Genomic DNA, 22,141 nt, shown 5'->3' with positions numbered 1-22,141 from the left:
GCTGACAGAACGAAAAATAACTCATCTGAAATGTGATGCTGGATAAGACCTCTAAAGATACCGTTGACTGCTAAAGAGACAAATGAGTGGATTTTAGAGTAAACCAAACCTAAACTCTGACTAGAAGACTAAACTGAAGCTGTTGTACTTTGGATATATCATGAGATGATGTGACTCACTAGAAATCATAGTAATGCTTGGTAAGGTGAAAGACAGTAGGAAAAGAGGGAGATGCACTACAGGTAGATTGATTCAGTCAGGGAAGCCACAGATCTGAGTTTGCAAGACCTGAGCAGGGCAGTGGGTGACGGCATGTTGATGTTATCTCATTCATGGGGTTGCCATAAGCCGAAGTTGATAACATAGTAAAAATGCACAACAAACTGCGCCTGAAATCCAATTTAATGCTAATAAAATGAAACTGTTTCTTTTTAGTTCAGGGTCTGAAAAAAGTTGTACAAAGAGGTTGTACAAAGAGATTCTATACCAGTTGTGTTAAAAGTTGGGCAACTCTTTAGCACAGCCACTTACACAAAAAAAATATGTCTTGGATGTGATGTTTGCGCTAACTCAGAAAATGTGTGTAAGGGTATTTTGTGCTAATGCAATGACATACCGTATATACTCGACTATAAGTCAACCTCATGTATAAGTCAAGGGCAAGGTTTGGGGTCAAAATTATGGATTTTGATATGACCCATGGATAAGTCGAGGATAAAATCTAGGGGCATGTAACAAAGGATGAAGCAAAAGAAAACAATGCCCAAGAACTTACAAAAGCCATAACAGTTTCTGCTTAAAATAAAGGATGAGAAAATGGGGGGGGGGGGGGATGATTCCAAGTCAGTGATTCCAAGACAGATTACATTTTTGCCTTTCACCAGGGAATGGTTTCTTTTTTAAATAAGAGTTAAAGTGCAGTACTTACATTGATCCATGGATAAGTTGACTCAGTTTTTATGGGTCAATTTTTTGACTAAAATTTCTAGACTTATACATGAGTATATACAGTATTCCTATCTATGGAGTTTATTATACTAGCAAGATTCCGTGGGAGTTAAACTAGATTTAAACCAAAGAAAACCTGGAAATGCCCAAAGTTTATCACACGACGTCGCAGTTAAAGTGAAATAACATAAATTTAATCTGAACGCAAAGTGGAGAAAACTGGCATCTTTTTACTTTCGGAACAACCCAAAAGTAAAAAAGCTGCCTTTTTCTCTGCTTTGCTTTTGGATTAATTTCATGTTATTTCACTCAGGTTGTCCCTAGTGATAAACTAACCGAATTTGCAAGTTTGGTTTAAATTCTAATGTACTTTTAAATTGCGTGTAGCTCCTGTTTTTCCCACAGGATCTCCCCTCCCTACTGTGATGAAGTTCTATTAGAGTTAGTACATGCACCAGTTAGAGATCCTGACTAAGAAGCAATGACACCAATAGCTTAGACTTAGAGAAACAAAGTAAAAGCTTTATTATAGGAATACCATTCAAAGATATTGTGGTTACTTAGGGTAGTAGTATTAGGGTAGAATTTTATATTGGAGTTTATTTATTCTGTTTTTATGAGATTGTGTAATGGTTTTTAATTAGTCTGTAACCCCGCTTCAATCCTATGGGAGAGGCGGGGAAACACAACTAAAATTTATTATTATTATTATTACTATTCTAATCTAGCTACATTCTAGGGAAGAACTGAGAGAGTGGGGAGGATACTTTGGGTCACTCAGACTTTCTAACTCTATTGCTACTGCCCACTCTTGACTCCTCAGTGCAGAGCATTGTTATATTTCCAACACTATCTGGAAGTAAGCCTTATTTACTTGAGAGTTCCCCTGTATGAGATTTCATGGTAATAGCTTGCATAATTATGGCATTTTTAAATAGCATACAAATTAAGAAAAATATTTTTCAAGTACTGTAAACATTTTTTAAAAATTTAAAAAAAAACATTTTGCATCTCTCTTTCAGTTATCAGTGTTGGGACTTCAATGGATTTTACACAGAAAGGAAAAAAATTATACCATATGACAGCTACTGAATGAGTGATAAAACTCATAGAATTTACACTCTGAGTATTATTTTGCAATTCTACTAAGTACAAATATTTGTTGTTATTTTCAGTCAAGTCAGCTTCAGTTTATGGTAATCTTGTGAATAAGAGACCTGCAAGAGCCCCAGTCATATCTGCTCACATCTTGCAAGCTCAGAGCTGTGGCTTCCTTTATTGAGCCAATCCATTAGTAACATGGTCTTCCACTTTTCCAGGCATTATCATCTTTTCCAGTGAGTCATGTCATGATAAAGTATGATAACCTGGGAAGCTTGGTTTAGTCGTTTTGGTTTCTGTGGAGAGTTCAGGCTTGTTTTGCTCTTGGACTTATTTATTTATAGGGAAGATATCAAGATACTGAAGAATAGTCTATACGTTGGATCAAGAAAGGAGAAGAAGACTAGGACATGGAAGGCAGCTATAAAGTTACTAGATTAAGACTGTGAAGTGTAAAGATACACCACTGAATATCAAACTCAGAATCAGCCATGGCATAGTATTTCCAGATTCTATGTAGCATTGTGAAAACTGAACAGTGAAGAAGGCTGACAGGAGGTTCAACTCATCTGGCAGTACAACTTATTCACTGATCCAACTTGCATTGAATTACACTCATACAACCTTAGTAAATAAATAGGATGCAATTAACAACTCAGGTTTATATTTTTGGACTTTTTGATAATTTCATGTTTTGTTGAACAGAGAATAGAGTTCACCTTGTATGAGTAGATACGTCCTCCAACCTGGTGCCTTGTGATTCTGTCAACAGGGAAATGACAGCTTCTGCTGAGAGGAAAAGTGAATATAAAACTCTACTGGTCACCACCAAGGACAAGATCACAAAAATAATGTTGAATCGCCCAGACAAAAAAAATGCTATTAATCTTGTGGTAAGTATAGTAAAGTAACTTCTGTGTTACTGAATCCTGATTTGTTGCAATTATATACATAGGCCCTATACAGACTGGCCCGGAAGGCTGGCCTGTGGGCAGAGTCAGGGTGCAGCATCTTGATGACACATGCCTTGACTCCATCCCCAGAGTGCCATGATGCCATGTGCCGCTCCACATGGCACATGGCATCATGATATATCTCTGGTGCAGTGTCCAGATAAAGCAGTGCTGAAGTGGCACCATACAGCCACGCCACCGCAGCTATGGCACCCTTTAGATGGTGCAAAAAGGACCCGCTTTTTGTAGCTCCTTTTTGCACTTCCAAAGGTCAGATTGGGGCCACGGTGTGAGGTTGCCGTGGGCCCCATCCGGCCAGGAAAGTGGGCCCTATCCAGCCAGGATAATAATAGATTTTTTTTTTTGGAATGGCACATGGCATCATGGCACTCTGGGGATGGAGTCAAGGCATGTGTCATAGTCTGTATAGCCCTATAATACGTAACTTATTTGTCAAATGCTAGCAGGATATGCATGCCAAAAAGTGAATTAACAACTGGACATTTGTTCCAGTTAAATTAGCCAAACGGTAAAATTTGGTCAAGAAAGATTCATAACATTCTTTTTCTAGAAAGAAGCCGTCTCACAGAAATGTGATATATTTCATGGCCCTTTAATCAAAATGTTCTTCAAAGAAAATGTAGGTTTTTGCCCTTTTGCAAATTGCATCTCTCAAAGCTTCATAATGTGAGCTATTATCTTGAAATGAGAACTTTCTAATGGGTTTCATTCCCTTTTAAATCTATATGATCAAGGGGTTAATTAGAGATTGAAGTCATTTGAAAAGCATAAAAATTGTTCCAGGGTAATGATGGGATCTTGGCGTATCCCAATTTCATGTCAGAATAAATGACCATGTAAACAATTGTCATTAAGATCTGTCTGTTTTAGCCAAACATCTCTGAGCTACTATTTCAGGCTGCTGTTGGCCTGTGCAACTTATTCAGTGTCATGACCTAAAGTCTCAACTACAGTAGACCGAATGAATCCTTGAAGTTTAAATAAATGTTGACTTAACTGTTCAGCAATTTGACTCTTAGAATTCAAAAGGCCTTCTGTAATTCAGATTATTAATTAGATTCAGGCCTCCATAGCTCAATGATATAGCAGTGTTGAAAAACCATTCCCTATACGTTTATTTATCTCTCCCTCCCCCCTGCATTTTTATGCTGGCTTTTCCCCAGACTTATGCCATATGACCAGACTCCAGTGCTGTATTGGGCTGGGTATCGGTGGTAATTGATAGAAAGCAGTTCATTCTTACAATATAAGCTGAACTGATTCAGCAAGCTACATAGGCCTCATTGAGTGTAGGGAATCAGGATTGTGCCATCTGCATACAGGAGGATTGAATATTTCTTATTTCCAATTTTGACTGGAAAAATATTGGTTACCTCTTAAGAACTCCACTACATCATTGATAAATACATTGAAGAGAAGAGTAGCAAGTAAACACCATTAGCTTACTCCTTTTGTTACTGGTACTGAGTCAGATAAATGTCCTTCATCTATTCTGACTTTCAAAGATCTATCTGACTATATACCCATTATACATTTTTAAAGTTTCATATCAATGCCCATAGATTGTAATTTAATCCAGAGGTGTTCCCCTGAGATAGGATTGAAAGAAGCTTTCAAATCAATGAATGCTACAAAAACAATTTACAATTCTGGTCAGATATTTGTCAATAATAAATCTGAACATAAAACAACTATCCAAAGTTGACCTGCCTTAACAAAAGCCAACCTGTTCTGGAGCTAGCATTGCTTGATCTTCCAAAAAGTCTTCCAGTTATCAAGAAGAGATCTGGCATAAATCTTCCTTGAGACATCCAAAAGGCTAAATGGCCTGTAATTTGCTGGATCGTTTCTAGGATCCTTTTTATAGATTGTGACCACAATAGCAGATGACCAATTTGATGGTGTAATTCCAGAGTTGTTGATTAAGGAAAACAATGATGCTAAAATCGGAGCCCACCAGTTAGGGAATGCAATAAGGGAATCTGGTGGAAGACCATCTTCACCAGGGGCTTTGCTTTTTTAAAATCTTCGAATTCGTTACTTGGCCCTATCTACTGAAACACTTCCCCAGTGGTGCTCCCAGTTGCATTCAGTATAATTCTCAGAAGATGTCATAGAATGGTCAGGCTCATTAAATATCCTCCTAAAATATCTTTCCCAATTGGTCTTAACAATAGTTCCCTCTAAAATGGGAACTGATCTTTTTTCCAGCCTTGCAATTGTTTCCCAGAATTTAGATGGGTTCTTTTGTAAAAGCACTAGGCCTAATTTCTTCCACTGTTCTTTATAGTAAATCCTTTTTTCTCTGTAATTAATTTTTGATACCTTTTACGCATGTCAAAAAAATATGACGGAATTATAGAGGAATTACTAGAATGATATAATTTAATGACTTTTCCCATTTTCCTTTTCTGATTGATGCAGTCCTTATCAAACCATATGTTGTTCCCTTTAGCTTGATAATGTCGAGACAGAGATACCTTTTTTAAGAAGAATGATTTTAGGTGTTTGTAAATTGTACATATAATTGACTTGCTAACTCAATACTGGATGTTTGGACCAGATCATTTCTCAATTTCAAAAATTCTTCTGACTAAAGCCTCTGCTACAAACCTGATTGCAGCAAGGGATTCCATTTAATTCTTTTATCTGGTGTTAGTAGTACTTGCTCAAAGTTTATGTGGAGACCAGCATTTATGGTAGCATTATTAGGCCACTGTAAGGAGAATCTAAGTGACTGATGATCACTACCAACTACTGAATCAACTGTAAAAGATAGAAATAAAGATTGAAAAGAGTAGGAAATCATTGCATAATCTACTGCGCTTGTACCAAAGTTACTTATATAAGTAAACTCTTCCTCAGAGTTGTCTAAATGAGAGCCATTAATTAACGTTACATTTAGTTTTGTTACAAATGTCTAAAAATGAGCCCAGAATCATTGGTCTTCACATCTTTAGAGTTTCAGGCTTCTAAATATTGCCACAATTCAGATGGGCTTCCTAAAGCCCTAACTCAAGCTCAGCTAATTAATCTTCTATTTTATTCCAACAATCTTCATCATAATATGGTGAGCTCTTGGGAGGGACATAGGTGTTACCAAAAATATAAGAGTGCAATGTATTTTTATAAACACAGCCATAGCATATGGAATCAGCCCAAGCTGAGTTACTGGGCTTGAAAGAGAAGTAGATGTCAGTCTAGCCAAACCTCCACTTGGTCTACCACCCATGAGGGAAGATATTGCAGTAGTTGAATAAGCTACATATCCAGGCAACCAAATTTCCTGCCTTAGCCAAGTGTCTTGAAACAGCAGGATTTGAAACTTATTTATATAATCTAGAAAATCACTATCTCCAACCTGCCAGGTTCCAAGACTGACAAGAAATTTCAGGTTTTGTCTGTATTGATTGTCATTGTTGTGTCAGAGCCTGAATTTCAGTGGTCTTTTCTGTAGTTACTATTGACCTATTCTTTAAAGAACGGGGATTACATTGTGTATACCTGCAAAAATGGTGACTTTCTTTTTGGCCTTCCCTTCTTTTAATTCATGGGGCTCCAGTTTTCTCATATCTAAGCAGTTAGCTATTGATTGTTGTGCTTGGTTAGAGATAAAATTTCTGTTGCTGGCGGAGTCTCAAATGAAATCAGATCATTCTGAAGCATAGGCACTTGGTCTAACTTCAATTCAGCCCTGTCCTGTTGCAATTAATAGCCTCCGACTGTCCAGATTTGGCAGGGACAGTGCCAATAAGCCTCTGTTAACCTACTTTTTTCAGTTGCTTTTAAAATGTCCCAGTTTTTCTCTCCTTCTCCCACCATCTCCTTTTGTCCTCAATTTAATTCCATTGATGCAAACTGGGTTCAAAGTACAAAAGTAATTTGCATTCAATTAACTCACTGGAGGGAGAGAGGAAGGGAGGAGGGAGAGGCCAAAATCTTGCTTTTCCAGTGTAGAATGAGATGAAACCAACCTGCTGCAGTCTCTCCTAGCTTATATTTTTGATCTCTTTAATAAATGTTGCTATTTTAACTGCATTCTGATGTTACTGGACTACTTGTGTTATGTTTCTCATCTGTGAAATGTTGGAGGATATGTCCATCTCCTGCATTCATAGTGCTAGATGTAGAATTGAGATGCCCAGGCAGGAGCAGTCTTAGTAGAAGATGACTGTACAGAGACCTCCCCCCCTTTTTTTTCTTCCATGTGTAAATCTTGGAACACTTTATGAACTGGTTGTTATCCACTTCTGGCTGTACTTAAGGGAGCATTAATGTCAAAACTGGCTACACAGGGTCAAAGAGAGAGAGCAGTAACAACTTTTTAAGGAAAAAAAAAGGTCAGGTATAATTGCAATATAGAATAATTTCATAGGATTTAATGAGCTAAATCCAATCTTTAATTTCTAATATGTGCACTTTTATTGGTTGACCTTGCTTAGTATCAATTATTGGTTGAAATGGCAATTTATGGGCTGTTCCACACTCTTCAAAAGAGGTTTAAAGATGGACTTTTATTATTTTCATTATAATAATTCTTGGTTGCCTGAGATTAAAAATGATTAAGGAAATGCACATACGTTTCTGGACTTCTTTTTGTTTTTTGGTCAGTAAACTGCAACTAAATAGCCTACTGATTATACTTAGTGATGGTAATATGCATGTTGGAAAGTTGCCCAATTTTTTTGGGCTCAGATTAGGAAATATTTTACCAACTTCAGCAAGTGAATGGGTTTGATTTGCTCTGGGTCAGACTATTTGTATTACTATTTCACTGAAACATGTTCTTGACGGATAGTATTTGCAATGTTGTGACAGTACAATGACACTTGGTTGACTGACTGAAAGAAGATAATGTTTGTCAGTTATGGGAAAAAAATGTCCCAGAATGGAATGATACCTAAGATATGGTACATGATGTGAAATGTTTGAACACTTTAGTGATTTAGTGAAACTATGAACAGGTGTCAATATAATTAACATAGGTGGGATACAGACCGCCCAAAAAGGGTGGTCTCCCGCCACCCTGGTTTGCTGCGCGAGGGAGCCGCAGCAGACAAACCACACAGCTCCCTCACACAGCAAAAAGCGGGTTCTTCCTGCGGCGTGGTTGTGATGCTGCAAGGTGCCAATGGCGCACTTGCGGCATCACAAAGGTGCCGGGACGTGCGGACGCTAGGCGTCCGTCACGTAAAAATGGTGGCGACCATTTGTACAGGGAGCTGCCATTTTTACGCCCTCATCATGTGCGAGGGGTGAGTCGCGTCTGGAAGCGCCGCCCCTCGCACGTAACGACGGCGCCCTGTAGGGCCCTTCTGTACAGCGCCATAAACATTTTGGTCAGAATCCTGTTGGAGAGTTATGAATAACCTGGAGTCATGCATTCATAACTGGGAATAATTCACTATCCCTATATTGGACCCAGCTTGGAGGACATGCAGGAACAACAAAAGTCCCACAATCCCCACTTACCAGAAAGCAGCTACTGCAATTGTCCTGTCTTGGAGGCCAGCCACGGGCAAAGTAATAGGCAAGGTCTGTCATTGATGAGACAGAAGCAGCCCCAGTCATGTACAGGAGATACCAACCAGATGTATACAGTTCTCAGAATCCAGACAGTCCAGGTCAGTTGTTATTGTTGTTGTTGTGTGCCTTCAAGTTCTTTCTGTCTTATGGCACCCCTAAGCCATGTCATGGGGTTTTCTTGGCAAGATTTGTTCATGGGAAGTATGCCATTGCCATCCCCTGAGACTGAGAGCATGTGAGTTGCCCAAGGTCACCCAGTGGGTTTCTTAGAATAATAGAGTTGGAAGAGACCGCAAGGGCCATCCAGTCCAACCCCATTCTGCCATGCAGGAACTCACAATCAAAGCATATCCAACAGATGGCCACCCAGCCTCTGCTTAAAGACCTCCAAAGAAGGAGACTCCACCACACTCCGAGGAATGAGTTCACTATCAAACAGCTCTCACTGTCAGTAAGTTCCTCCTAATGTTAAGATGGAATCTCTTTTCCTGTAGATTGCATCCATTATTCCAGATCCTGTTCTCTGGAGCAGCAGAAAACATGTTTGCTCCATCCTCAGTGTGACACCCCTTCAAATACTTAAACAGGGCTATCATATCACCTCTTAACCATTTCTTTTTCAGGCTAAACATATCCAGCTCCCTAACACTTTCCTCATAAGGCATGGTTTCCAGGTCCTTCACCATTTTGGTGGCCCTCCTTTGGACATGCTCCAATTTGTCAACATCTTTTTTGAATTGTGGTGCCCTGAACTGGACACAGTATTCTAGGTGAGGCCTGACCAAGGCAGAATAGAGTAGCACTATTACTTCACTTGATTTATATTTCTATTGATGCAGCCTAAAATAGCATTGGCTTTTTTAGCTGTTGCATCACACTTTTGACTCATGTTCAACTTGTGGTTTACTAAGACTCCTAGATTCCTTTCACACAGTGATGTTTATCACACTATACCCTTAAAGTGCCACAATTCCAGTTTGACTCCTCTAGCTGCCTCCTGTTGCATTCTGGGATTGGCAGTTTTAAGGAGGGGTATTTAGAATTCTCAGGCAGAGAACTTCTCTGCCTGAGAATTCCAAATACCCCTCCTTAAAACTGCAAATCCCAGAATGCAACAGGAGGCAGCTAGAGGAGTCAAACTGGAATTGTGGCACTTTAAGGGTATAGTGTGATAAACATCATAGTCTCCTTAAGCCAGGTTTCCCCCATCCTATATCTATGCATTTCATTTTTTCTACCTAAGTGCAGTATCTTACATTTCTCCCTGTTGAAGTTCATTTTGTTAGTTTTGGCCCAGCTTTCTAATCTATTAAGGTCATTTTGAATTTTGATCCTGACCTCTGGAGTATTAGCTACTCCTCCTAATTTGGTGTCATCTGCAAATTTGATAAGCATGCCCTCTATTTGTTCATCCAAGTCATTGATAAAGATGTATAGCACTTGATCCAGGAAAGAACCCTGTGATACCCCATTGGTCACTTTTCTCCAAGATGAAGAGGAGCCATTGTTGAGCACCCTTTGGGTTCGGCCAGTCAACCAATTACAAATCCACCTAACAGTAGCATTGTCTAACCCACATTTTACCATCTTGACCACAAGAATATCATGAGGGACCTTGTCAGAGGCCTTACTAAAATCAAGATATGCTATAGCTACAGCATTCCCTTTGTCTACCAAGCTGGTAATTTTATCAAAAAAGGAAATCAGATTAGTTTGGCCTGACTTGTTTCTCAGAAACCCATGTTGACTTTTTGTGATTATGGAATTGCTTTCTAAATGTTCATAGACTCTCTGCATCTTCCTGACTGAGTAGGAATCAAACCCTGGTCTCCCGAGTCATAGTCCAACACTCAAACAACCACACCACACTGGCTCCTCAAGGGCACTAGGGTACAGCAATAAATCCAAGGCATCAGTCCAAGGAAGTAGTGTGGTCAGCTTATGATGCAGGGTCTAAAGTTCTTTGGAAACATGAGCCAAGAATAAAGAGACAAAGGTGTTGTCTCCTGCAGAATGGCTGGTTGTCAGCAACAGCATTGGGAGTTGGTAGAATACTTATGGTCTGGCAGCCTCCTGCAGGCTGCAGACATTATCTGATTTATTGATGTTTCCTGCTTAAATACTCTGAGTGTTCCAGCCCCATCCTTTCTCATCTACATTTGGTTGTAATAGGTACTGTTGAGTCCATGTCTATGTATTATGGCTGCTGGGGAGTGTCGCTGTCTGTTTCAAGCACTGGCACATCCCCCTATTTTTCTGTTTCCCTCTCTGTGTCATAGTCTGAACTTGAGATCTAGGAACCAGGTATGACACCTTGTCTTTCTGATTCACTGTCTGTTATAGTCTGAAACTGGATCCTGGGAAGAAGACACAACACTATGGTAGTTACATATTCATCACTGCCCAATAGGATTCCAGTCTTCATTCAAGTACTATGCATATTAAAGGAGGCCCAACCTACTAATATATTCAATCTCTATCTCCCTTCAGGGCTACCAAAAACAAAAACAAAAAAATCTACCTGAAACTCTAGGCAGTTGCTTGCTGCCAATCATGGATCAATATCACACTACACTATTATTGCACTATTATTCTACTTTACCTGCTGTGGCAACATTCTGTGAAATCCTGGGATTTGTAGTTTCGTGAAGCCTAAGAGCTCTCTCACTGAGAATCCTGAATGCCCCTCCTTAAACTGCAAATCCCAAGATTTCACAGGAGGCAGTCATGGCAGTTAGTGGAATAATACTGCTATAATAGTGTATTGTCCATGGTTAACAATACTGGACCAGATGTATCAGTGGAAGGCACTTTCCTATATTCCTACATGGCTTGGTTTTAAATACGGTTGTCAGAACCTGGGGAAGTTCATTTTTATTTACAAATCGAAAACTCTTCAGTGCATGCTGTCTGAGAGATTCTGAGAGCTGTTCTACTTCTAAGCTCTGGATTTTGGTTGATAATCATTTTCTTTATCATCCTGAGTCTAGATGAGAATTCTTCTATTACTTCTGTATTCAACTATCCACAAGTACAGCATGGAAAGAGGGTATATCCTGTGCTGCTAATAAGAATTTTAAATGGAATGTGATGCTCCACAGATAAAGATAGGAAAGCAAAGAGAGGCAGATGATCAGCAAAGGAGATGGGAACAGGCAAAGCAATTTTTTTTTAATTTTGTAAAAATGAAATACAGCAAATACATCAGAACAATAAAAGGGAAACAGGAGCAGAACATTCATTATGATAAAATAAGAACACAACATTAGAAGTTTGATGACATGCTATGATGACATGTGATATAAGTTTATCACATGTCATTTCTAACCTGATCTTTCTTCAAAATTGGTTACCATAGCATGGCTGGGGAATGGCTTGCAGACTCCTGGTGGCGTCTGAGGCTTTTTCCTGTGCAATAACACCAGTTCTTGCCCGTTCCATCCTGATTCTACCCCGTGCCTGGATTGGGCTGGAAATGATGTGTGATAAACTTATTAGTCTTTACTGTCTCTCTAAAACATAGTAAAGGAGGGAGTTCCACAGTTTGTTCCATTTAGAATATCCAGATGAGATTGGCTGAATGCTCTCCTCCCTCTCTTCCCCATCTTCTTCTTTCTCTTTTCATGCAGATGTACAGAGAAATTATGCAAGCACTTGAAGAAGCAGCCGAGGATGATTCCACCTTAATCGTTATAACAGGTATTTAATCTCCTGGAAGTTCCGAAAGGGTTGCTATTAACAGAGGCCAAATATTATCCCCTGTGGGAGGAAAGCAGGAGAAAGAATATCCACCTGCCAGGACTAAAGGTGGCTGTTTTCCTGTCTCTTGAAATCTGCTCAGTTATAACTGCTGCGTCGAGCTTGAAATTTATTCTCTGGGGAAAAGATAAATACAGACTTCCTGTCTGTATCTTGGCCTTTGGTCTTCAACAAGCATGTGTTTCCAATTTCCAGTGCTTGAAGGAACACATGCTGAAAGCTCTTGAACTGCAGTGGTTTCTTTGTAGGCCAGACTGGTCAGGAGGACCTCTACCCTTTGCTTCCCATTTGTAGATTCAAGAAAGCAGATGAGAGATTCAGAAAGCCTCCGTATGGCCTTTGCAATATGTGAATGAGAATTAGCTCTTCTCTGTGGTCTCTGTGAATTACGCAATTGGGTATTCCTGTACAGAGCACCTTTGGAACCTTCCGGAATAGCTAGGCAAGATTTTTGGTGGTACCCAGGCTATAAAGGATCTAATTACAAAGCTATTAACAGTGGCGAGATTAATTATAGCAAAAAAGTGGAAAGATCAGGGAGATCTACAAATACAAGATTGGTACAAAGAGATATGACAAATAACAATTAATGATAGGTTAACTTGCGGAATTAAGGTTAAAAAAAGGAATAATGAAGAGAAATGACTTTGAAGCAATATGGAAAATATTTGTACAAAAGGCTTTTAAAAGAAGGAAGAGTTACAATTTTGGAGGGTAGAGTAATAAGATACTAGGCTCTGGTGATGGGGAGCACTTGGGGAAGGGGGGAAATGAAGGAAAAAAGAGAAAAGAAGGGGGGAAATGAATTAGTAATATAATTTATAGTATTATACCTTTGTGTAACTATGAAAAGTGTATAGTGAAAAGAAGAAGCAAGGGGAATGAAGATTTTAATAACAATTTTAGGTGTGTGTTTTTTTTAAAAATTACTGGTCTAAAATTAAATAGTTTGATATGAATAGATTTAGATAAGGTAGTAAAGAATGGATAACTAATGTGATATATATTAATAAAGGACACAAAATGCTTGTAACTGCTATACAATAGTTGTAACTTTTTTATAAAAATGATTTTGCTTTTATATGGTTTTGGAGTATAACTTATGATGGTAAGTATAGCTAAGAAGGTGTATGAAGACTTAGGCCCGTTACAAACAGGCCTTAAAGTACGCGACGAGCGCGTACTAGGGTTAGAAAAGGGTGTCCTTTCCGGACGCCCCTAACCCTAGTACGTGCTCCGCGCATAGAAAATGGCAGCAGCCATTCCACATGGCCGCCGCCATCACTACGTCACGACCGCGCCGCCTCCAAACAAGGCGGCGCGGTTGTGAGATATTGGGGCCACCCCAGGGCGCCTAGTGTGCCCTTTCCAAGGCCCCAAAAGGAGCTCCGTTTCGGAGCTCCTTCCTGGCTTTGTGTCGCTGGGCGCAGCCTTCAGACAGCTGCGCCCAGCGACGCAGAGGAGAAAGGGGCCAAGCGGCCCCTTTCTCCTCCTCCCTGCCGTCGTGGGGTGTCCTTGGGGCTTGGCCCCCCAAGGACACCACTTTCCAGGCGGCAGGGAAGCGACATTTTGCCGCTTCCCTGCGGCCTGGAAAGCGGCGGATCGGGGCCTCAGCGGCTGCCGCTCTGGCTGCTGAGGCCCCGATCCGGCGGGGAAACGGGCAGGTGCAGGCCTCCGCTTTTCAGCGGTCTGTAACCCGCCACTATAACAGATGCAGAGGAACCTGATTACTTCCATGCCAGTGGGATGATGAATCTGCTCTGGGGTTTTTTTTTTTCCTGATCTAAAAAGGAGCCATTCTCAAAATAGGTTCAGCACTTTAGATATCCTCTTACAACCTTCAGGTGTACCAGAGGTTGGTGTCAACCAGAGCAGGTGGGGGCAGACTGCCTTGGTCCCTTGAAGTCCGTTAGGGCTCTGGCAGGCTGTAACAATACTATAGCCCAAATAGAAGGGACTGCAACCCCCAGCAGCCACTGTCACTTAATGGGGCAGTGCCAATCCCTCTCCTTGTGTCCTGAATTTGTCTGTTCCAGGAAATATCTGCTATAGTGTTAAATGCAGGGCAAGTGTCAGTGACTAGGGAGCCCCTGTGGATAAGAGGTAAATGTAACGTAAGGTTTTAGAGAAGGTCCCGTTACAGTACTGCTTTTCTTTCGATATGACATCCAAGGTGTCCCACATCAAACATTATAATAAAGTACAACTTTAAAAAATGGAGGGCGGAAATGAAAAAGAATGTATTAACATTTTCTGCTCTACCACATGGTCACTATACAAACAATGTACCAGTTTTGTTTTTGTTGTGTGTCTTCAAGTTGTTTTCAACTTATGGCAACCCTAAGACAAACATATCCTAGGGGTTTCATGGCAAGATTTGTTCAGAGGAGATTTGACATTGACTTCCTATGGCTCTGAGTATTAGAACGTATGTAATATTCCAAAGAACATTATACAGTGGGCCCTTGGTATCTGTTGGAGTTTGGTTCCAGGCCCCCTTGTATATATAGTGTATATATAGCTGATCCAGTGGGGATCCTGGTGGCAGCAATAATCTTTGGAGGCATCTGAGAATTTGAGGTTGATCTGCAGAGGGGGATTATCACAGGGACAAGAAACAATTGCCATTAGATGGCAGAAACCTAATTTGTTGCATGTTAGTTGGCAGTCTCATTCATTTTTCTTTTTCTTTTACTGTTCTTTTATTTTGTTTTTATCTTAGGATGTGGTGATTACTTCTCTAGTGGGAATGATCTTTCCAATTTTGGTGAAGATTTGCTTGAGATACTGAAAAATAATGGCAATTGGCTGAGGTATGAAAAAAACATTTAACTATGTTCTATGTTGAACTATATTCAATCTAGATAATGAGAAAATTGAAATAGTTAAGGAATTGCCATATCTAGGATCAAACATTGACAAGAACGGAGACTGCAGTCAAGAAATAAGAAGACTAGGAATGAGAAGGGCAGCTATGAAAGAACTGGAAAAGGTACTGAAGAGCAAAGACATACAACTGAGCACTAAAGTCAGAATCGTTCAGGCCATTGTATTACCAGCTACCATGTATGGATGCAAGAGCTGGACAGTGAAGGAAGCAAAAAGCAAGAAAATCAACTCAATCGAAATGTGGTGCTGGAGAAGAGTACTTAGATCCTGTGGACAGCCAAGAAAACAAACAAATGGGCTCTTGAACAGATCAGAACAGAGCTCTCCTTGGAAGCTAAGATGATCAAGTTGAGACTATCGTACTTTAGCCACATAATGAGAAGGCACCATTCACTAGAAGAAACAATAATGCTAGGAAAGGTAGAGGGTAGAAGAGAGAGAGGAAGACAAGATGGATAGACTTGATCAGGCGGGTTATGGGCAAGGGCTTGCAGTCTCTCTGGCAAGGCAATGGAGGATAGGGATTCTTGGAGATGTCTCATCCACAGGGTCGCTATGATTTGGAGTTGACTCGAGGGCAACTAACAACAACATTGTTCTCCATGTTAAATGTTTGATACCACTTATAGGTAAACAGCACCATGGACTATGGATACAGTCTAGATCCTGAATAGAAACTATACATCCTTGCAGAACTTGTACTGCAAGTTTAAACAACCCCAACCAACATAGCAAATAGTGAGGAATGCTGGGTGTTGCGATCCAATATCAACAGGGCTACATAATTCACACAACTCATCTAGACAGTTCCTATGTGTACTCTGTAATTCTGAGATGAGAACCATACAGCCCAAAAGATGCATGCAGTTTACCTTGCCCTGCAACCACATGCAGCCTGTCCCCTTCCATTACCTCCCACTCCTGGGGGGGAAATATGAACCATAAATTTCTTAGGATCGCCATAAACCAAAAATGGAGGTGAACAACAACAATGGATACATGGACACCTAACATATATTTTCATAAATCACTATTTGTGAGCTTTCTGGAGTATAAGATTGTTGACATATAACTGTTTAAAATAAAGACATACATTAATGCAGGAAACGGAAAACCACTGGTATCTGTTGTAGGTATTAAAAACATACCTCCTTAGCTGCTCTGCCAAATTGTCTAGTACTGGGCCCAATCCAAAATGTATCAAATTCTGGAGTAGGGGAGGATGTAATGATTGCTCCATTACATGATATCTCTCATGTTGCTGACTTTTATCCATCTATATGCACAGTGAAACATTAGCCTATAATTGAAGCCTCAGTAGAGGACATCTCAAGTAGCCAGACCAGAGGAGGTCTTCTTGTTGTTGTTGTTGTTGTTGTTGTGTGCCTTTAACTCAACTGTGACTTATGGTGACCTATCATAAGGTTTTCTTGGCAAATGTATTCTCAGAAGGTTATCATTGCCTTCTTTTTAGGCTGAGAAAGTGTGTCTAGCTCAAGATCGCCCAGTGGGTTTTCATGACTGAGTGGTGATTCACACTGTAGTCTCCCAGCATCCTAATTCACCACTCAAAGCATTACACCATACTTGCTCCAGTAGCATACAAGAGAGACTACTAAACACCCAGATTAAGCTGCTGAGTGTACCCAACTTTGTTAAGATGTGTAGCGACTGATGTCGTGGTGAGGATTTTATTTTTAGTATATTATAGTGTTATGTTTTATTATTTTGTTCTTCATTATATATGATTGATGTTCTACCCTTAGTTTTATAAATAATAATAATAATAATAATAATAATAATAATAATTAGTAGTAGTAGTAGTAGTAATATCACCAACTTGCAAAATTTATAAGAGAAGGGACTGCAGATTTTGGGAACTGTAGTCCAAAAAGCAGTTTTTCTAAGCACTAGTAGTTAGCAGATACCTTGGCAAAAGCTAACCAGTCACATTTAATCTTTTCAAACATGGGCCAGAATGAGCTTTTGATTTTTTTTTCTCCATGAAACAAATGGCTCTTCTTTTTCTGCTTTCAGGAACTTTATCAGTCATTTTATTGACTTTCCTAAGCCACTAATAGCAGTCGTGAATGGCCCTGCTGTTGGCATCTCTGTCACTCTTCTTGGCCTGTTTGATATTGTATATGCTTCAGACAAGGTGAGTCATCTGCACCATATGGAAGCCTCAACGTTACTTAAAAAATGCTTTTTGACATGGAACCTTTGATTTTAGTGTGTAATGCGAGGATGGGATGCAGGTTACAGTTATTTGTGAACGAAGCACATTTTTCCAGTACTATTTGGCACATGCTATCGCTTATTCTGTATGTAGCTGAAGCCTGAGATTCGTGGTTTAGCTGCTTAATATGACTGTGCCATTATCTGATAACTAAACAAGAACTGCTGGCTTGATTACTTTTGATATTTGAACAATTACATTAATATCTGAAACAAATGCACATAGACATCTGAAAAAAATATGTGCTGATAACAGTTCATATTTAAACTGAAAACAGAAACAGTATCAATACATGATAAATTTAAAAGGATACTTGTGGGACTCTATATATTATTGCATGATAAATTTAAAGAGATAATTGTGGGACTCTATGTATTATTTTTCTTTATAGTCTCAGATTGCTACAAGACAGCTATTCTTCTCCTAATTGTGGCATGCACAATGGATTCTTTGGACAGATGCTCTATGGTGTATTAAACATGTAAAAAGCACATCTGAATTTATTACAGCTGCCCTCATTGAGTTGTCCATGTGCTGCCTATTATAAATTATGAATGAAAAAAGCAATATCATGAGAGACTGGGGGGAAAGAAAATGATATTTAAAGGCATTTATGAGAATTTGCACAAGGCAAGAAATTCCAACTTCATACTGCTTCATTGGTTGTTGGTTTGTTTGTTTTTACAGTCTGAGTTTATATCATAGCCAAGTGTTTATTTTCACAAAGACGTATTTGTTCTCTTAGCAAAACCGTGAAAAGGTTCAGTACTTTCTGTGGAGAAATATTGAGCAATGCCAAAGGGATGAGAGAGGATATAACTGCACATACTGTCAAAATGATGTGGATTCACATGTGTTCTGAAGCATATACAATATCACATATTCAGTTCTAATATGATGCTTCAATATGTGGCATCAGGAGTTTCTCTCTCTCTCTCTCTCTCTCTCTCTCTCTCTCTATATATATATATATATATATATATATTAAAATGTCCTTTATCAGATGAATCAGATTTTTAAAAACTGACATATGAACAATTGAACATGCAATTGTTGAATGCTGAAGAAGTACAGCATGCAAGAGACATACTTGCCCACTTTATAATAATATAATAATAAAAAATTTATTTGTAGCCCGCCTCTCCCTGCAGATCAAGGAGGCTTACATACATAAAACATGTTACATAATACACAGAATTCATAAAATAACCAGTAACATAAATTAAATCCTCTATCCTCATATCCAAACAACCCATAACTTAAATTCCACAAAATTAACACAATAACACCTTTAAAATCTTTTAAATCTATTAAAACCATTGAGACATTCATAACAGGGCTTCATGGAATATGATAAGGGCAAACCACATATTGGGGTTCTAAATAAAAACTTTGTAATGTTCCCAGTAAGCCTCAGGCTCAAATGTACCATAAATGGGTAAAAAATGGGTAACAAAAACCCAAAAGGTGCTTCTCGAAGAAAGCAGTTCTGCTTTTATAACAACTTGATCAGAGGAAGTACATTCAAGCTAGTTGTTCTGTGTCCCTCAAATGTTTAATGCCGACTCTGGTATACTTCAGAGTTGCTTGGCTGACATGGGTATTAAGGGTCACAGGTCTGCAGTTGTTCAAGTCATATATGTATGAATATTCCTGGAAGTTAGTGCTTGGAGGAAGAGAGCTTCATCCTGTGGCAATTGACTTATAAGGTAACTCTACATTGTCCTCTTTGCTTTCACATCCTCCAGCTGTTTCAGTTTGACAAGTAGAGTCTCAATTAATCCTATGTTGGCCCACTTTTTCACCTGTGTTTAAAATATCCTAGTTTCTTCTCCTACTTCCACTTTCCCCCTTTGTCCTCAACTTACTTCAGTTGCTGTAAACTGTATTCAAAATGCAAAAGTAGGTTACACTCAATTAAGCCAGCAGCAGGGAGATGAAAGGAAGGGGCAGAATGTTGCCCTTCTCACTAGACAGGCAAAACCAAACTGCTACAGCCTCTCCAAAGTTTCCTGTTCATTCTCATTAATAACATTTACCATTTTGATAACATGCAGATGTTGCTTGGTCACATGTGTCCCAGTTTACATCTGTGAAATACTGACAGTATGTGCTTCTTAACCTGTACAGTATAGGTGTTGGCAGTATCAGTGCATTTCATGCTTTGGCAATGATTTTCAATGGTATGTTATGCTGCTGAATTTAAGCAGCTGTTTTTTCACATCTTTTTTTTTTCCTTTGGGAGTACTGAGCCCACAGTTGTCTCACTAATCTACATGAAGCTGCAGTGGGACGCCATCTGGAGTATCAGGACTGCATCTCATCACTATACTGATGATATCCAGTTCTGCTTCTCTTTTTTAACTATCCCAAATTGTACGCGGAAGCACTGAACCATTATCTAAATCAGAGGTGGGGAATATCTGGCCCATGAGCACTACAGAGAAAGCCCACAGAGAAAGAAATTTTCCCTTTGATCATTTTGCATCCCATTGTGCCTTTAAAATTTAAAATTATTTGGGTGAGGTGGAAACCAGAGATGTATGTCAAGCAACTCCCAGTTTTACCTGCAGGGGCTGGTATAGCCCATGGGAGATTTGCTCCAAGATGCGCCAAGTTTGCCCAGGTTTGTTGATTTTTAGATGCTTGTCTCATGTGCAGAGGGAGTTCTGGAAAGTCTTGAGCTGATACATACTTATGCACATCCTATTCTTTTCTCTGTGTGTTTGTATGCATATGTTTATATATATATTAAAAAACACACACATAGATAGATAGGGATCTGCTTATCTTTTCTGACTTTCCTTGAGGGCATGGATACAGAGTTTCATTATAAGTGTCAATATTTCTAAATTTGCTCTTATGCCAGAGGGAATGATATTGAAAAATATTCAGACTTTTCAACTAGGGCAAAATGCAAAATTAGATGCACATAACGTTTCTAACCGAACATTTGGTATCAGAGGCAGGAGAGAACAGGGATAGGTTCATACACCACAAAAAAGAAGAGCAGTTCAATGTTTCAGCAACTCCCCCCCCCAAAAAAAAAAAAAAAAACCCCTAACAATATGCTCATGCAGAATGAAACAACTAGGGCAGGTAAGCTTTGCATAAGGAAACAAAAACAATTTGAACCTTCTGGAGATTACCTGAAAGCTTCTTCCCACAATACATCCAGCAATGTTTACTCTTTCCCAGCCTGCACTTTTCTTCTAATTTCCATTTTGGGGCCCAGACTAGGCCCCCTCCTACTAAAAAAGGTTTCTGCATGAAGGATTTGTGACAGAATCCCAAAGGGTTCCTTGCTGTGGCTGCAGGTACGGCTGCTTTTTTGTATCTTCAGACTCCAAGACCCAAGCCTTGGGCCTGGCTCCAGCTCTCTCTGCCTGATGGGGCTTCAGCCTCTGACAGCTTGAGCTCATAAGTTCACTGCATCATTGTGTACTGACAAAAAATGTCATGGAACTTTTGGGGTGTGCATCCCCAATATGTTATATTGGCTAAGTTTTTTTAAAGTATGCTAATGGCTCCCTTCATTTTTTTAAAAAAAGTTTTTGTCCTGGATGGACTTTCTTTCTTTCTTTCTTTCTTTCTTTCTTTCTTTCTTTCTTTCTTTTTTTCTTTTTTTCTTTTTAAAACCCCACAAAGCCACCATACATACATGGTAAATGGCTGAAATCTAGGTACATTGTTTGCAGTTATTCAGATGATAGCCCTGCAGGATGCCCATGCTAGGGACCACCTGTATGCAGATTTAAATACAAAACAAAACAGAACATTAACTCTGGGAAAATAGACTGCCCTGTCCTGTCCTGGTGTGTGAGTGTTAAATAATGTTTTGGTTTTTATTTCATGGTGATATTATAGATTGTTATATTTTATTCTTTGTCATTTTGAGTGCCCTGGTCAGCAAAATAGAGATTTATACTAATACAATGATAGTGGCAACCATTACTGCTGAGTGAGAGAATTGGTAGCTCTAACTCAGTATCATCTACTGGGTTTATTGCCAGCAGCTCTCATGTAGTCAGGTACTGAATCAGAAACCCTATGCATGTGAAATATTCAGTTAATTTATAACCTGCCTTTCCCCTAAAATGGGACTCAAGCCAGTTCATAGTAACATTAAAACAATATAATTAAAATTCAGAACAAGGCTCAACAAAACAAAACTGAGAACAAATTAAAGTAATTTAAAAATACGTAACCCTCCCCCAAAAGTAGAGCTGTCAAGTATTATGCTTGGCTGTTTAGCAGAAGAAATAAAAGAAGAAACATATGCAGGTTTTTTTTTAACAGACTTAAGTCTATGCATCCTGCAGGATAAAGAAGACAGCAGAAACAAAGGAGTAGCAAAAACAGCAAGAACAAAGGAGTAAGCTGGGAGGAAGGGCTTCAGTACACCTACCACCACCACCACCACCACCCCAGCCCTTGAAGGAGAAGAAACAAAGGAGGGAAGGAGAGCTTCAGTCTATCTAACCCCCCCTCCCCACCCCCTGAAGGAGTGCTAGTCTCTGCAGGACAATGAGGGGATACAAGAGGGGAAAGTTAGGAAAACAACAATGGAGGCAAGTCATAGGGAGACAAACAGCTACTGGGCAGCAGCAGTAGTGGTATGTGACACTAAAGTGAGAAAGCAGCAGTGACACCATAGCTAACACCTGTTAGCACTGTGCAAAGAGAGGTGGAGGTGGCCCTCTTT

General features: G+C 39.5%; 1 protein-coding gene across 1 annotated transcript in view; it reads left to right on the top strand.

Annotated features, from left to right (window-relative positions):
• The first annotated feature begins 2,810 nt into the window (after nucleotides 1–2,810).
• LOC149317013 (enoyl-CoA delta isomerase 2-like) overlaps nucleotides 2,811–22,141 on the top strand; it is a 36,451-nt gene continuing 17,120 nt past the window's right edge. Inside the window, exons 1-4 of the mRNA XM_089518798.1 lie at nucleotides 2,811–2,942; nucleotides 12,179–12,248; nucleotides 15,031–15,121; nucleotides 17,235–17,355. Coding sequence (XP_089374924.1) covers nucleotides 2,826–2,942; nucleotides 12,179–12,248; nucleotides 15,031–15,121; nucleotides 17,235–17,355 — 399 coding nt within the window. The 5' untranslated portion in view covers nucleotides 2,811–2,825. The remainder of the gene's footprint in view (nucleotides 2,943–12,178; nucleotides 12,249–15,030; nucleotides 15,122–17,234; nucleotides 17,356–22,141) is intronic.

This window comes from Sceloporus occidentalis, unplaced genomic scaffold (assembly GCF_023333645.1).
Source record: "Sceloporus occidentalis isolate IW3139 unplaced genomic scaffold, rSceOcc1.0.p SCAF_3, whole genome shotgun sequence".
In the NCBI taxonomy this organism is placed as follows: domain Eukaryota; kingdom Metazoa; phylum Chordata; class Lepidosauria; order Squamata; family Phrynosomatidae; genus Sceloporus; species Sceloporus occidentalis.
Note: the sequence above shows the minus strand (reverse complement) of the source record. Positions and strands in the feature narration are given on the sequence as shown.